The sequence below is a fragment of the Oncorhynchus kisutch genome, linkage group LG10, assembly GCF_002021735.2.
Source record: "Oncorhynchus kisutch isolate 150728-3 linkage group LG10, Okis_V2, whole genome shotgun sequence".
NCBI classification, from domain to species: Eukaryota; Metazoa; Chordata; class Actinopteri; order Salmoniformes; family Salmonidae; genus Oncorhynchus; species Oncorhynchus kisutch.
This window is the reverse complement of record NC_034183.2, coordinates 3,376,474-3,393,898: the sequence shown is the minus strand read 5'-3', so window position 1 is coordinate 3,393,898 and position 17,425 is coordinate 3,376,474. Positions and strand designations below refer to the sequence as shown.

Sequence of the window (17,425 nt, the reverse complement as noted above, 5' to 3'; positions counted from 1 at the left end):
TAGATGTAGTATGTAGTATGTAGATGTAGTATGCAGTACATGTAGTCTGTAGATGTAGTATGTAGTACATGTAGTCTGTAGATGTAGTATGCAGTACATGTAGTCTGTAGATGTAGTATGTAGTACATGTAGTCTGTAGATGTAGTATGCAGTACATGTAGTATGTAGATGTAGTACATGAAGTATGTAGATGTAGTATGTAGTATGCAGAACATGTAGTATGTAGATGTAGTAAGTAGATGTAGTATGCAGTACATGTAGTATGTAGATGTAGTATGTAGTACATGTAGTCTGTAGATGTAGTATGTAGTATGTAGATGTAGTATGCAGTACATGCAGTATGTAGATGTAGTATGTAGTATGTAGTACATGCAGTATGTAGATGTGGTATGTAGTTTGTAGTATGTAGTATGCAGTACATGCAGTATGTAGATGCGGTATGTAGTATGTAGATGTAGATGTAGATGTAGTATGTAGACGTAATATGTAGATGTAGTATGTAGATGTAGATGTAGTATGTAGACGTAATATGTAGATGTAGTATGTAGATGTAGTATGCAGTACATGCAGTATGTAGATGTAGTATGCAGTACATGCAGTATGTAGATGTAGTATGCAGTACATGCAGTATATAGATGTAGTATGTAGATGTAGTATGCAATACGTGTAGTATGCAGTACATGCAGTATGTAGATGTAGTATGCAGTACATGCAGTATGTAGATGTAGTATGCAGTACATGCAGTATGTAGATGTAGTATGCAGTACATGCAGTATGTAGATGTAGTATGCAGTACATGCAGTATGTAGATGTAGTATGCAGTACATGCAGTATGTAGATGTAGTATGAAGTATGTAGATGGAGTATGTAGTATGTAGATGTAGTATGCAGTACATGCAGTATGTAGATGTAGTATGTAGTATGTAGATGTAGTATGCAGTACATAGAGTATGTAGATGTAGTATGCAGTACATGCAGTATATAGATGTAGTATGCAATACGTGTAGTATGCAGTACATGCAGTATGTAGATGTAGTATGCAGTACATGCAGTATGTAGATGTAGTATGTAGATGTAGTATGCAGTACATGCAGTATGTAGATGTAGTATGCAGTACGTGCAGTATGTAGATGTAGTATGTAGTATGCAATACGTGTAGTATGCAGTACATGCAGTATGTAGATGTAGTATGAAGTATGTAGATGTAGATGTAGTATGCAGTACATGCAGTATGTAGATGCAGTATGCAGTACATGTAGCATGCAGTACATGCAGTATGTAGATGTAGTATGAAGTATGTAGATGCAGTATGTAGTATGTACATGTAGTATGCAGTACATGTGATATGTAGATGTAGTATGCAGTATGTAGATGTAGTATGCAGTACATGTAGTATGCAGTACATGCAGTATGTAGTATGCAGTACATGCAGTATGTGGTATGCAGTATGTAGATGTAGTATGTAGGCTGCCCTGGTACCTGGGGAGCAATTTAAGAGGAAAGAGGCACAGACAGCCCGTAGGGGTCAGCAGAGAGAAGATACAAACTAGGTTAATATGGCAAGGAGTTCTACCCACATTCAGAATTTCACTTCTTGTTTGGAAGATTGCCTGCCCTATGAGTTCTGTTATACTCACAGACATAATTCAAACAATTTTAGAAACTTGAGAGTGTTTTCTATCCAATAATAATATGCATATATTAGCAATCTAGGACAGAGTAGGATGCAGTTCACTATGGGCACGCAATTCATCCAAAGTGAAAATACTGCCCCCTATCCTCAACAAGTTAAGGGAGCACGGGACAGAGCATCAGCAATGATATTATCCTTACCACTAATGTGTCTAATATCAAGGTTGAATGGATGCAAGAACAAAGCCCAACGCATCAGGCGCTGGTTTGATTTTGCAGGGACCTCAGAAAAATAAGTGGGTTGTGGTCAGTGAACACAGTTAAAGGGGTCAAACCAGAACCAACATTGACCTCGAAGTAAAAGCCCTGTGAAGTGTAAAGCCCAAAATGAGACCAAATGAGGCCTCCTTTTCAATTTCAGAATACTTTTGCTGATACTTATTACATTTCCGGGAGAAGAAACTGCCTGGACACTCAACATTGTCATCATTCTCCTGGAGAAGCACAGCCACAGCGCCGATTTGACTGGCGCTGTGCCATTTCCATTTCGATTTGTGCCATTTGAAAGATGTCACAAAATGTGGTGTCAAACACAGGTGTCAAACACAGGTGCCAAACACAGGTGCCAAACACAGGTGTCAAACACAGGTGTCAAACACAGGTGCCAAACACAGGTGCCAAACACAGGTGCCAAACACAAAAGAGCCTTAACCTTTTGTGACTAGGGGGCAGTATTTTCATTTTTGAAAAAAGAACGTTCCCGTAGTAAACGGGATATTTTGTCAGGACAAGATGCTAGAATATGCATATAATTGACAGCTGAGGATAGAAAACACTCTAAAGTTTCCAAAACTGTAAAGATATTGTCTGTGACTATGACAGAACTGATATTGCAGGCGAAAGCCTGAGAAAAATCCAATCCGGAAGTGCCTCCTGTTTAGAAAGCGCTGCGTTACAATGCATTCCTATTGAGCATTGAATGGACTATCAACCAGATTACTTTTTCTCCATATTCCCCAAGGTGTATAGCGCATTGTGATGTAGTTTTACGCATTTATGTTGAAGAATACCCGTAAGCGGCTACATTGCGCAGGTGGTCACCTGATGGCTCCCAGAGTGATTCTCGCTTAAAATACAGAGGTAGCCATTACTCCAATCGGAGCTATTTCGCCTACGCCTCCTCCTCAGATACACGATAAAATCTCTGTTTGATAGGCTCAGCATCTCCGATGTCTATATCATGCTCAATTAAGTGGGTTTGCGATGGAGTGTCAGAAAACAAAACAGGGTAGTTTCTAATAAGAGCTACCACTTCACCACGTTTATCAGAGTTTAAACGATCTACCAAAACCCCAAGGTTTTGCAAAGTCTGGGAGTTTTTCAACCGACCTCATCTGAAACCCTTAACGTCCTCCTCTTCTCCCCCCTCCACCAAATTAAAGCCACAAGATGCTGACCTCACCGCTGGAGGGCCTTCTACTTTGCTTAGATTCCGGGAGTGATAACATTTTAACAGGTTCACATAATTTAGACTTCCTATGACTAGAGGTTTCAATGAGAGAGTTCAAATCTGACACTTTACGCAACACAGTGAAAGGACCACAGTATTTTGCCCGAAAAGGTGAACTGACAAGAGGCAAAAGAGTTATTTCATTTTCCGTTGAGAACATTTAAGTTTTTCTTTCGTCAGTTCACCAGCCCTATACAACTTCAACCTAAAACCATTTATATAGTCAATAAGGTTCTGAGGTGGTTCCTCAGGCAAACAACCATCCTGCAACACTGCTAAAGGCCCACGCACCCTATGACCAAACACTAAGTCATTTGGGCTAAACCCTGTGCTTTCCTGGACCACTTCACAAGCAGCTAGTAACAGCCACGGTAACCCCTCCCCCACAATCTGCAGACAGTTCTGTATAGTATGCACAAGCAGCTAGTAACAGCCACGGTAACCCCTCCTCCCAATCTGCAGACAGTTCTGTACAGTATGCACGAAGCAAGGATTTTAAAGTTTGATGAAAACGTTCCAAAGCTCCCTGGCTCTGGGCATGAAACGCAGTAGACTTGTGTTTAACTTTAAGCTGTTTGAGAACCTGAGCATATAAATGGGAGGTAAAGTTAGACCCTAAATCTGACTGGATGATTTTTGGAATCCCAAATGTTGAAATATATTGAGTTAACACTTTAACTACTGATTGTGAAGTTATGGTACGCAAGGAAAAAGCTGCCGGATATCTGATTGCTTGACACATAAGAGTTAATAAGTAGCTATGACCTGACTTGGACCTTGGTAAAGTCCCAACACAATCGATAATAAGATGCTCAAAAGGTTGCCCTATGGCTGGTATTGGATACAAAGGTGCTGGCTTTACAACCTGGTTTGGCTTGCTTTTGCGCTGACACACATCACAAGTTGTAATAAACTGAAATACATCCCGCTTTAAACGTGGTCAGAAAAAAATAACAAAGTATGCGATCATAAGTTTTACGAACACCCATATGACTGTCACATCACCATGTGAAGTTTGCAACACTTTATTTCGCAAAGTAGTAGGTACAACTATTTGAAAGACTGGTTCTCCTAGACCCTGATCATAGTGTGGAACCCATTTCCTGACCAACAGACCATCAAGAAGAAAATAACACTGAGCACTATTCCTCACCACTGATACAGGAACAACTTTATCAAACAGATCAGCCAAGATAGTATCGGCCTTTTCCTCAGCCATCAATGAATCTCTAGAACTAGTCAACTGTTCTGTCTGGAGTTTGACTGGCAACTCAAGACTTTCTGGCTTACTCTCAATCTCCTTTACGAGAGGCCGCATGGGTAACCGCACAAACTGGAAATACCTCAGGAGACATACAGTTTTGATCCGAAGATTCCCTTGCAGGGGACACTGAAGGTTGCTTCTTACAGATGTTTAGTTTGCCATCTGCCCACACCTTACCACCTGCCAAGTCATTCCCCAAAATCATGTGGACTCCCTCTACTGGCATCTGCCCACACCTTACTACCTGCCAAGTCATTCCCCAAAATCACGTGGACTCCCTCTACTGGCATCTGCCCACACCTTAGTACCTGCCAAGTCATTCCCCAAAATCATGTGGACTCCCTCTACTGCCATCTGCCCACACCTTAGTACCTGCCAAGTCATTCCCCAAAATCATGTGGACTCCCTCTACTGGCATCTGCCCACACCTTAGTACCTGCCAAGTCATTTCCCAAAATCATGTGGACTCCCTCTACTGGCATCTGCCCACACCTTACTACCTGCCAAGTCATTCCCCAAAATCATGTGGACTCCCTCTACTGGCATCTGCCCACACCTTAGTACCTGCCAAGTCATTTCCCAAAATCATGTGGACTCCCTCTACTGCAATCTGCCCACACCTTAGTACCTGCCAAGTCATTCCCCAAAATCATGTGGACTCCCTCTACTGGCATCTGCCCACACCTTACTACCTGCCAAGTCATTCCCCAAAATCATGTGGACTCCCTCTACTGGCAACTGGGGTCTAACCCCAACATCTACATCACCCTCTACCATACCACATTTTAGGGTAACTTCATGTAAAGGACAAGAGAATGAAACTAAACCCATACCACATACCATTACACAACTGCCAGTATCGGACTCTTTAGAGAACGGCAAAACAGATTCCAGAATAAAACAATCTAAAGCTCCAGTGTGTCTTGAGATCTTGATTGAAACATTTTGGTCTACCAGGGACACTACACTATACTGAAATAAAGGCTGAAAAATCACAGTGGGAAGACTGAGAATCAAACTCAACGATTGGCTGAAAAAGCTCACCCTGGTGGTCAGAGGCTGTAACAGCAGGTTTAATGTCACAACTGCTTACAGATTTACATGCCTTAGGGTGCCATGTTTCAATTTTGTGTTTTTAGTAGCAGTAGGCCGAACGACATGTGCGTTGACAATCCGCACAGGGTGTTATGTTTAAGGGTTGCATCGGAAAATGTTCATCCTGACATACTCTGAACAACCGACACCATCAAACCACCTTTTATCAAGTGAAATGTGAATGACTATCTATTGCTGCAAAGAAACCACTACTAAAGGACACCAATAAAACATTTTTTTCCCAAGATGGCGTAGTAGTCAAGACGTCTTTGTCCTGTCGTGTCCCTTGTATATATCGTTTTACATATTTTTCGTCGCATATCCTTTAAAATAATTTGCTAAACCTCATCATCTAAATACTCTCCCGCAACCCACCCAATGTGGCGTGAATCTGCTTTTTTTCTAAAGTATTTATATTTACTTCGGATCTGGAACCCCTCAACTGAAGCTAGCCAGCTAACTACCAGCTATCAGTCAGCAAACCATTGCCAGCGGTCATCAGCTAAACTTCAGCTCGGAAAGCTCTTGTCAGTTCGAACAACGTGACTCTAACCAGAGCATAACGGACCTGTTATTGTTATCCCCGGATTCCTACCGCAAACTGAACATTTTCATCTGGATCTTCACAACTAGCTGACCGCACTCCTGGCTAGTGTCCCCAGCCAGCCCAACCACTCACTGAACACATATGTTCACTTGGCTACGCATGCCACTCTCTAATATCAATATGCCTTGTCCATTACTGTCCTGGTTAGTGATTGCTGTCTTATTTCACTGTAGAGCCTCTAGCCCTGCTCAATATGCCTTAACCAACCATGTTGTTCTACCTCCTACATATGCGATGACATCACCTGGTTTAAACATCTCTAGAGACTATATCTCTCTCTTCATTACTCAATGCCTAGGTTTACCTCCAATGTACTCACATCCTACCCTACCTTTGTCTGTATATTATGCCTTGAAACCTGCTCCTTTTACTCTCTGTTCTGAACGTGCTAGACGGCCAGTTCGTATAGTCTATAGCCGTACCCTTATCCTACTTCTCCTCTGTTCCTCTGGTGATGTGGAGGTTAATCCAGGGCCTGCAGTGCTTAGCTCCACTCCCACTCCCTAGGTGCTCTCATTTGTTGACTTCTGTAAACGTAAAAGCCTTGGTTTCATGCATGTTAACATTAGAAGCCTACTCCCCAAGTTTGTTTTACTCACTGCTTTAGCACACTCTAACAACCAAGATGTCTTAGCCGTGTCTGAATCCTGGCTTAGGAAAACCACCAAAAACCCTGAAACTCCATTGCTAACTATTACGTTTTCCGCCAAGATAGAACTGCCAAAGGGGGCGGTATTGCAATCTACTGCAAAGATAGAAAGTAAAACAGAACTCTACAGGCTAAGTTTGTACCCAAACAATTTGAGCTTCTACTTCTAAAAATTCACCTTTCCAGAAACAAGTCTCTCACTGTTGCCGCTTGCTATAGACCTCCCTCTGCCCCCAGCTGTGCCCTCGATACTATATGTGAACTGATTGCCCCCCCATCTATCTTCTGAGCTCATGCTACTAGGTGACCTAAACTGGGACATGCTTAACACCACGGCCATCCTACAAACTAAGCTTGATGCCCTCAATCTCACACAAATGATCAATGAACCTACCAGGTACAACCCCAAATCAGTAAACACGGGCACCCTCATAGATGTCATCCTAACTAATTCGCCCTCCAAATACACCTCTGCTGTTTTCAATCAAGATCTCAGTGATCACTGCCTCATTGCCTGCATCCGTAATGGGTCTGCGACCAAACGACCACCCCTCATCACTGTCAAACGCTCCCTGAAACACTTCTGCGAGCAGGCCTTTCTAATCGACCTGGCCGGGGTATCCTGGAACGACATTGACCTCATCCCGTCAGTAGATGATGCCTGGCTATTCTTTAAAAGTGCCTTCCTCGCCATCTTAAATAAGCATGCCCCTCTCCAATTTTTTTAAACTAGGAATAGATATAGTCCTTGGTTCACGACAGACCTGTCTGCCCTTGACCAGCACAAAAACATCCTGTGGTGTTCTGCATTAGCATCGAATAGCCCCCGTGATATGCAACTTTTTAGGGAAGTTAGGAACAAATATACACAGGCAGTTAGAAAAGCTAAGGCAAGCTTTTTCCAACAGAAATGTGCATCCTGTAGTACTAACTCAAAAAAGTTCTGGGAGACTGTAAGGTCCATGGAGAATAAGAGCACCTCCTCCCAGCTGCCCATTGCTCTGAGACTAGGAAACATTGTCACCACCAATAAATCCGCTATAATTGAGAATTTCAATAAGCATTTCTTTACAGCTGGCCAAGCTTTCCACCTGGCTACCGCTACCCCGGTCAACTGCCCGGCACCCTCCACAGCAACCCGCCAAAGTCCCCACCATTTCTCCTTTACCCAAATCCAGACAGCCGATGTTCTGAAAGAGCTGCAAAATCTGGACCCCTACAAATCAGCCGGGCTAGACAATCTGGACCCTCTCTTTCTAAAATTATCTGCCGAAATTGTTGCAACCCCTATTACTAGCCTGTTCAACTTCTCTTTCGTATCGTCTGAGATTCCCAAAGATTGGAAAGCTGCCACAGTCATCCCCCTCTTAAAAGGGGGTGACACTCTAGACCCAAACTGCTACAGACCTATATCTATCCTACCCTGTCTTTCTAAGGTCTTCGAAAGCCAAGTTAACAAACAGATTACTGACCATTTCGAATCCCACCATACCTTCTCCGCTATGCAATCTGGTTTCAGAGCTGGTCACGGGTGCACCTCAGCCACACTCAAGGTTCTAAACGATATCATAACCGCCATCGATAAGAGACATTACTGTGCAGCCGTGTTCATCGACCTGGCCAAGGCTTTCGACTCTGTCAATCACAACATTCTTATTGGCAGACTCGACAGCCTTGGTTTCTCAAATGATTGCCTCGCTTGGTTTACCAACTACTTCTCTGATAGAGTTCAGTGTGTCAAATCAGAGGGCCTGTTATCTCGTCCTCTGACAGTCTCTATGGGTGTGCCACAGGGTTCAATTCTCGGGCCGACTCTCTTTTCTGTATACATCAATGATGTTGCTCTTGCTGCTGGTGATTCTCTGATACACCTCTATGCACGCGACACCATTCTGTATATTTCTGGCCCCTCCTTGGACACTGTGTTAACTAACCTCCAGACGAGCTTCAATGCCATACAACTCTCCTTCCGTGGCCTCCAACTGCTCTTAAACGCAAGTAAAACTAAATGCATGCTTTTCAATCGATCGCTGCCCGCACCTGCTCGCCCGTCCAGAGTAGTGATACTCTGATACTCAGAGTAGTGATACTACTCTGGACGGCTCTGACTTAGAATACGTGGACAACTGCAAATACCTGGGTGTCTGGTTAGACTGTAAACTCTCCTTCCAGACTCACATTAAGCATCTCCAATCCAAAATTACATCTAGAATCGGCTTCCTATATCGCAACAAAGCATCCTTCACTCATGCTGCCAGACATACCCTCGTAAAACTGACCATCCTACCGATCCTCGACTTCGGTGATGTCATCTATAAAATAGCCTCCAACACTCAACTCAACAAACTGGATGCAGTCTATCAACGTGCCATCCGTTTTGTCACCAAAGCCCCATACACTACCCACCATTGCGACCTGTACGCTCTCGTTGGTTGGCCCTTGTTTCATACTCGTTGCCAAACCCACTGGCTACAGGTTATCTACAAGTCTCTGCTAGGTAAAGCCCCGCCTTATCGCAACTCACTGGTCACCATAGCAGCACCCACTCGTAGCACGCGCTCCAGCAGGTATATCTCACTGGTCACCCCCAAAACCAATTCCTCCTTTGGTCGTCTTTCCTTCCAGTTCTCTGCTGCCCATGACTGGAACAAATTGCAAAAATTTCTGAAGCTGGAGACTCACATCTCCCTCACTAGCTTTAAGCACCAGCTGTCAGAGCATTTTACAGATCACTGCACCTGTACTTAGATGGGCTGTTAACAGATAGGCTATCTACCTACCTCATCCCCATACTGGTATTTATTTAGCTCCTTTGCACCCCAGTATCTCTACCTGCACATTCATCTTCTGCCAATCTATCATTCCAGTGTTTAATTGCTATATTGTAATTACTTCGCCACCATGGCCTATTTCCTTAAATTACCTCATTTGCACTCACTGTATATAGACTTTTTGTTTTGTTATACTGTATTATTGGCTGTATGTTTTGTTTATTCCATGTGTAACTCTGTGTTGTGTGTCGAATTGCTACGCTTTATCTTGGCCAGGTCGCAGTTGCCAATGAGAACTTGTTCTCAACTAGTCTATCTGGTTAAATAAAGGTGAAATAAAAAATAAGAAGAGACTCTTGCAGGAATTGAATTCCTCTGTTCTAATACCTAATTAAAATTAAACACTGTCAAATCATAAGAATTTGTAAGACCCTTATTTTATAGAAATGGACAGAGCCCGGTCTTAAAGTCAAATAGCAGCCTTTATTCACGAGAGTACTGAACACGATACAGGTTACCAAAGGTTATAAACTGAAAATGATGTCATTAGTTCCAGTACCAACCCGTGCCATCTCCGTTCCAGTACAAAGGCTGTATCTCAAGCCTTCCCACATCCGTCTTCCACCAATTTAATATAATTTACGAGCCAAGGTTTTCTCGTGTAGATAAGCATTCTAGCCAGTCTGAAGATATCGTTCATTCATTTTTACCAAGGAACAGACAGTCATTGTTCTAACTCTTGACCACATTCACACACATTATATTCAGTACTGGGATCAAGAAAGAAAATTCATACATATACAGTAACATAATAGTATTCTGATTAGTACATATACAGTAACATAATAGTATTCTGATTAGTACATATACAGTAACATAATAGTATTCTGATTAGTACATATACAGTAACATAATAGTATTCTGATTAGTACATATACAGTGACATAATAGTATTCTGATTAGTACATATACAGTAACATAATAGTATTCTGATTAGTACATATACAGTAACATAATAGTATTCTGATTAGTACATATACAGTAACATAATAGTATTCTGATTAGTACATATACAGTAATATAATAGTATTCTGATTAGTACATATACAGTAACATAATAGTATTCTGATTAGTACATATACAGTAACATAATAGTATTCTGATTAGTACATATACAGTAACATAATAGTATTCTGATTAGTACATATACAGTAACATAATAGTATTCTGATTAGTACATATACAGTAACATAATAGTATTCTGATTAGTACATATACAGTAACATAATAGTATTCTGATTAGTACATATACAGTAACATAATAGTATTCTGATTAGTACATATACAGTAACATAATAGTATTCTGATTAGTACATATACAGTAACATAATAGTATTCTGATTAGTACATATACAGTAACATAATAGTATTCGGATTAGTACATATACAGTAACATAATAGTATTCGGATTAGTACATATACAGTAACATAATAGTATTCTGATTAGTACATATACAGTAACATAATAGTATTCTGATTAGTACATATACAGTAACATAATAGTATTCTGATTAGTACATCCTGATTGAAATGTATATATAATTAGTCATTATAGATAAAAATTCCCTTAACACTCGCTTGGGCCAAGAAACACAAGCAATGGACATTAGACCGGTGGAAATCTGTCCTTTGGTCTGATGAGTCCAAATGTAAGACATTTGGTTCCAACCGCCGTGTCTTTGTGAGAAGCAGAGTAGGTGAACAGATGATCTCTGCATGTGTGGTTCCCACCGTGAAGCATGGAGGAGGAGGTGTGATGGTGACACTGTCAATGATGTATTTAGAATTCAAGGCACACTTAACCAGCATATCTACCACAGCATTCTGCAGTGATACGCCATTTAATCTGGTTTGTGCATAGTGGGACTATCATTTGTTTGTCAGCAGGACAATGACCCAACACCCCTCCAGGCTGTAAGGGCTATTTGATCAAGAAGGAGAGTGATGGAGTGCTGCATCAGATGACCTGGCCTCCAATTGATTTGTTTAACATGGTTTTGGTTACTACATGATTCCATGTGTTATTTCATAGTTTTGATGTCTTCACTATTATTCTACAATGTAGAAAATAGTAAAAATAAAGAAAAACCCTTGAATGAGCAGGTGTGTCCTAACTTTTGACTGGTACTGTATGTTAAGGGGACTGTTCACCCCAATAGAAAGGTTCATACCTCTAAATATCATCTTATTAGATGGATCCATTTCCCCCCATTAGTTTGGGATTCAGACCTGCAGTCATCTTGAAGTGTTCCACAGGCAGTAAATCTAATGTAGAATAAATGGAACCTGGATCCATTTCATTGTATTAACATGGTTTATGTGTTATAGTAGTAATGGGGTTAAACTGATATTAAAATGACAACTCCATAGGTGGTACCAGGTCAGGGGAGTTCATCTCTGCACCCAGCATCCCTGGGACAGTACTGATCAACATAGCTGACCTGATGCAGAGGGGGACCAGTGATGTTTTCCTCTCAGTGGTGAGACTTGCCCTTCTATTTGACACACCTTTACCTGATGAGATCATACAAGACGTTACAGGCTTATTGCATGTGGAAACAGACCTGCGTTAAAATAATGTTGAATACTTAATAAGCAGTGTCTGATTGAGTTTGTTGTAATGGAACCAATAGAAACATCCTAAAAGTACAAACAAACCCCTCCCACCTGGAGGACAAAGGAAATGCTCAAAGTATTTTGTAAAATTTCAAATAGTATTTGAATCCAGGGTCGTATTGATTAGAGAACACTGTAGCAAAACATTTAGCAACAGAAGACAAAAACACATTTTAGTTCAGTTAGTCCCTACCTGTTTCAGTTCATTTTCTTCAGTTTGGTGCCTCGTGGATATGATTCAGGTCTCTGTGGAAACATCAATGTAAATTCACCTATGATATTTACTCCTCACTTTCCCTTTCAGGTCCATAGGATTCTATTGCCCACTGCTGGAGACTGGAGCACACTGCAGTCCCTTTCAGGTCTATAGGGCTTTACTGCCCCCTGCTGGAGACTGGAGCACACTGCAGTCCCTTTCAGGTCCATAGGGTTTTACTGCCCCCTGCTGGAGACTGGAGCACACTGCAGTCCCTTTCAGGTCCATAGGGTTTTACTGCCCCCTGCTGGAGACTGGAGCACACTGCAGTCCCTTTCAGGTCCATAGGGTTTTACTGCCCCCTGCTGGAGACTGGAGCACACTGCAGTCCCTTTCAGGTCTATAGGGCTTTACTGCCCCCTGCTGGAGACTGGAGCACACTGCAGTCCCTTTTACTAAGCAACGCGGTCCTGGAATTCTCTCCTGAACATTTTAAAATGTGATGATCTAGTTTCCTTGGTGGAGTTTAAACACTTGATCGATGTATATATCATAGAAGAGTGTTATTGTCTTTAGGCCAGCTGTTATTAGTCAAGATGTTTGTGTTTGTAATGTAATATGTAATTGTTGTACTGTATGTGTGTTTATAGTGTTGTTTAATGTTGTGTTAAATAAAGGTAAAATAAAAACTATAATAAAAAATCAATACAGGTACTGTATGTAGAACCATAGTAAAGACCAGTATGGACTATCAATACAGATACTGTATGTAGAACCATAGTAAAGACCTGTATGGACTATCAATACAGATACTGTATGTAGAACCATAGTAAAGACCAGTATGGACTATCAATACAGATACTGTATGTAGAACCATAGTAAAGACCAGTATGGACTATCAATACAGATACTGTATGTAGAACCATAGTAAAGACCAGTATGGACTATCAATACAGGTACTGTATGTAGAACCATAGTAAAGACCAGTATGGACTATCAATACAGATACTGTATGTAGAACCATAGTAAAGACCAGTATGGACTATCAATACAGATACTGTATGTAGAACCATAGTAAAGACCAGTATGGACTATCAATACAGATACTGTATGTAGAACCATAGTAAAGACCTGTATGGACTATCAATACAGATACTGTATGTAGAACCATAGTAAAGACCAGTATGGACTATCAATACAGGTACTGTATGTAGAACCATAGTAAAGACCAGTATGGACTATCAATACAGATACTGTATGTAGAACCATAGTAAAGACCAGTATGGACTATCAATACAGGTACTGTATGTAGAACCATAGTAAAGACCAGTATGGACTATCAATACAGATACTGTATGTAGAACCATAGTAAAGACCAGTATGGACTATCAATACAGGTACTGTATGTAGAACCATAGTAAAGACCAGTATGGACTATCAATACAGATACTGTATGTAGAACCATAGTAAAGACCAGTATGGACTATCAATACAGATACTGTATGTAGAACCATAGTAAAGACCAGTATGGACTATCAATACAGATACTGTATGTAGAACCATAGTAAAGACCAGTATGGACTATCAATACAGATACTGTATGTAGAACCATAGTAAAGACCAGTATGGACTATCAATACAGATACTGTATGTAGAACCATAGTAAAGACCAGTATGGACTATCAATACAGATACTGTATGTAGAACCATAGTAAAGACCAGTATGGACTATCAATACAGATACTGTATGTAGAACCATAGTAAAGACCAGTATGGACTATCAATACAGATACTGTATGTAGAACCATAGTAAAGACCAGTATGGACTATCAATACAGGTACTGTATGTAGAACCATAGTAAAGACCAGTATGGACTATCAATACAGATACTGTATGTAGAACCATAGTAAAGACCAGTATGGACTATCAATACAGATACTGTATGTAGAACCATAGTAAAGACCAGTATGGACTATCAATACAGGTACTGTATGTAGAACCATAGTAAAGACCAGTATGGACTATCAATACAGATACTGTATGTAGAACCATAGTAAAGACCAGTATGGACTATCAATACAGATACTGTATGTAGAACCATAGTAAAGACCAGTATGGACTATCAATACAGATACTGTATGTAGAACCATAGTAAAGACCAGTATGGACTATCAATACAGATACTGTATGTAGAACCATAGTAAAGACCAGTATGGACTATCAATACAGATACTGTATGTAGAACCATAGTAAAGACCAGTATGGACTATCAATACAGATACTGTATGTAGAACCATAGTAAAGACCAGTATGGACTATCAATACAGGTACTGTATGTAGAACCATAGTAAAGACCAGTATGGACTATCAATACAGATACTGTATGTAGAACCATAGTAAAGACCAGTATGGACTATCAATACAGATACTGTATGTAGAACCATAGTAAAGACCAGTATGGACTATCAATACAGATACTGTATGTAGAACCATAGTAAAGACCAGTATGGACTATCAATACAGATACTGTATGTAGAACCATAGTAAAGACCAGTATGGACTATCAATACAGATACTGTATGTAGAACCATAGTAAAGACCAGTATGGACTATCAATACAAAGTGACCATTTAGAATGAGGCCCAGTTCAATGAGAGGAAGTCTTAACAGAACTGGGGATGACAGACAGGAAGTGGGTGGGTGGAGATCTAATATATTTTTGTGCCAAACACTAAAGCATGATATTGTAATAAATCTACACCCTTTTCCCTACGTAGAACACTACTTTAGACCTGGTCAGAAGCACCGTAGTGCACTACGTAGGGAATAGGGAACCATTTGGAACAGAGACAGTAATTCCCCTGAACATCTTCCTCTTCCTCGTCTGGTTTCTTGAACAGCCCTTCACTCCTCCCCTCTTCCTCCCCTCCTCCCTTTTCATTCTATTCTATCAGCCACACCACTAGCTCACCTCCACACAATACATTTACAAGTTAAAGACACACCTTGGAATAAATAACAAAGGAAAACTATTACTAGATGAAGTTGAGTGTTTTTTATTATTTCCCATCACCATAAATCATATTTAATCACTGAACAGTAGCAGACCTAACTTCATCTGTTCCTGACTCTGGATATGGATTAAAAAGACCATCAATCTCCAATGATATTAAAGTACTATTCTGAACATTACTGATATACTGAGTGGCAAGTCAAGATATCTGCTGGTTTTATTGTTTGGTCAACAGCACCACCTGCTGGACAGGTTTAATGTTGCTGGACTGAGCAGTATGGGAGGATGAAAGATGACACATTTAGGGCCGGTTTCCTGGACATCTACATTGAACATACTGTTTAGTCCAGGACTAGGATTAATCTGTGCCTGGGAAACCAGACCATATAGTTTAGTAGAAAGTAAGTGATACCAGCTTGTAGTGGGCTGACTAGTCCTGAATTGTCCTTTAGTTCCTGGACCATTTTCCATGCAGCTCCAGGTGACAGAGAACACATCAATTAGGACCGAGCCAACAAGCTGATCAATGATACTGAGGAGAATTACATAGAGACAGAGAACCAACTGAGAAAACATATCAATGGTTCTGAATGACAACCAATATACATCAACACCAGACATCATGATTCATGGAAATGTACAAGATTAAAACATTGTATTGAATTGTAATTAATAACAAATCAGTTTACAGTTTAACCAGCTCAGCTATAGACTACACCAGCATGACTAGTATCTATGTGGACCCTACTACAGTTTAACCAGCTCAGCTATAGACTACACCAGCATGACTAGTATCTATGTGGACCCTACTACAGTTTAACAAGCTCAGCTATAGACTACACCAGCATGACTAGTATCTATGTGGACCCTACTACAGTTTAACCAGCTCAGCTATAGACTACACCAGCATGACTAGTATCTATGTGGACCCTACTACAGTTTAACCAGCTCAGCTATAGACTACACCAGCATGACTAGTATCTATGTGGACCCTACTACAGTTTAACCAGCTCAGCTATAGACTACACCAGCATGACTAGTATCTATGTGAACCCTACTACAGTTTAACCAGCTCAGCAGTACCATTATAACTATAGAGACTAAACCCAGGATAGAGGGGCTGAGTGAATGTGGTCTGGACTCTGTGGAGGAGGGTCATTGTGTCAGAGACACTGTAGAAGGACAGAGTACCTGCCTTGTGATCCAGGTACACTCCTACTCTGGAGGACTGAGGGCCTGATACTTTAGTCTCAACATTATTGTGTCTGAACCAATAATCACCTCTATAGTAATGTAAACTCCAGGACTTGTTATTGTATCCAAATCCACCATCTCTCTCTGTTCTGCTGATGTCTTTATATGAGACTGCTGTATCAACATCACCAGTCCACTCCACCTCCCAGTAACAGCGTCCAGACAGACCCTCTCTACACAGAACCTGGTACCAGTAGGTGAATCTGTCTGGATGGTCAGGATATGGTTGGACTTGGCCTGTACGTGTCACCTTTCTGTTCCCTTCAGACAGAGAGAGGCGTGTGTGTGCTGTGTTTGGGTCCAGTGTGAGCTGACAGGAATCTGGGAGAAGAGCAGAGACCAATGAGGGGAGTCAGAACAATAAGTTAAGTCAGATACTGTATCTACCCGGTCTTTGATTAGAGCACAGCAGAGATCAAATCAGAGAAATATGAGGAGTCAGATAGATACCCAGTCTTTGATTAGATCTACTATTGCTATATATTTCTAGAGGGATTGTTAGGAGTGTCAGTAAAAAGAGACTGTTAGTTACTTCACAATAAAGAGACTCACATTGTAACAACTGTTCTCTGGGCTCTGGAGGCAGTACAACATCCACTATATTCACTACAGACACACAAACACATTGACAGAGAGAGGGAATGTTATCATCAGACCATATTCCACATGTATATGACTAGTAGGGAACTTTCAATGGTCTAAAGTTGATGTCTTATTGTTTTCAACACACCTGTAGTGGAGATCTTGGTCCATTCTC

At 40.9% G+C, this 17,425-nt stretch overlaps 1 protein-coding gene across 1 annotated transcript in view; it reads right to left on the bottom strand.

Moving 5' to 3' along the window:
- Positions 1-15,433: 15,433 nt before the first annotated feature.
- Positions 15,434-17,425, bottom strand: part of LOC116375756 (stonustoxin subunit alpha-like) — a 20,579-nt gene continuing 18,587 nt past the window's right edge. The window contains exons 3-5 of the mRNA XM_031832827.1: positions 17,399-17,425; positions 17,221-17,274; positions 15,434-16,989 (exon numbers count right to left, since the gene is read on the bottom strand). The exon at positions 17,399-17,425 is cut by the window's right edge and continues 131 nt beyond it. Of these exons, the coding sequence (XP_031688687.1) occupies positions 16,472-16,989; positions 17,221-17,274; positions 17,399-17,425 (599 nt within the window). The 3' untranslated portion in view covers positions 15,434-16,471. The remainder of the gene's footprint in view (positions 16,990-17,220; positions 17,275-17,398) is intronic.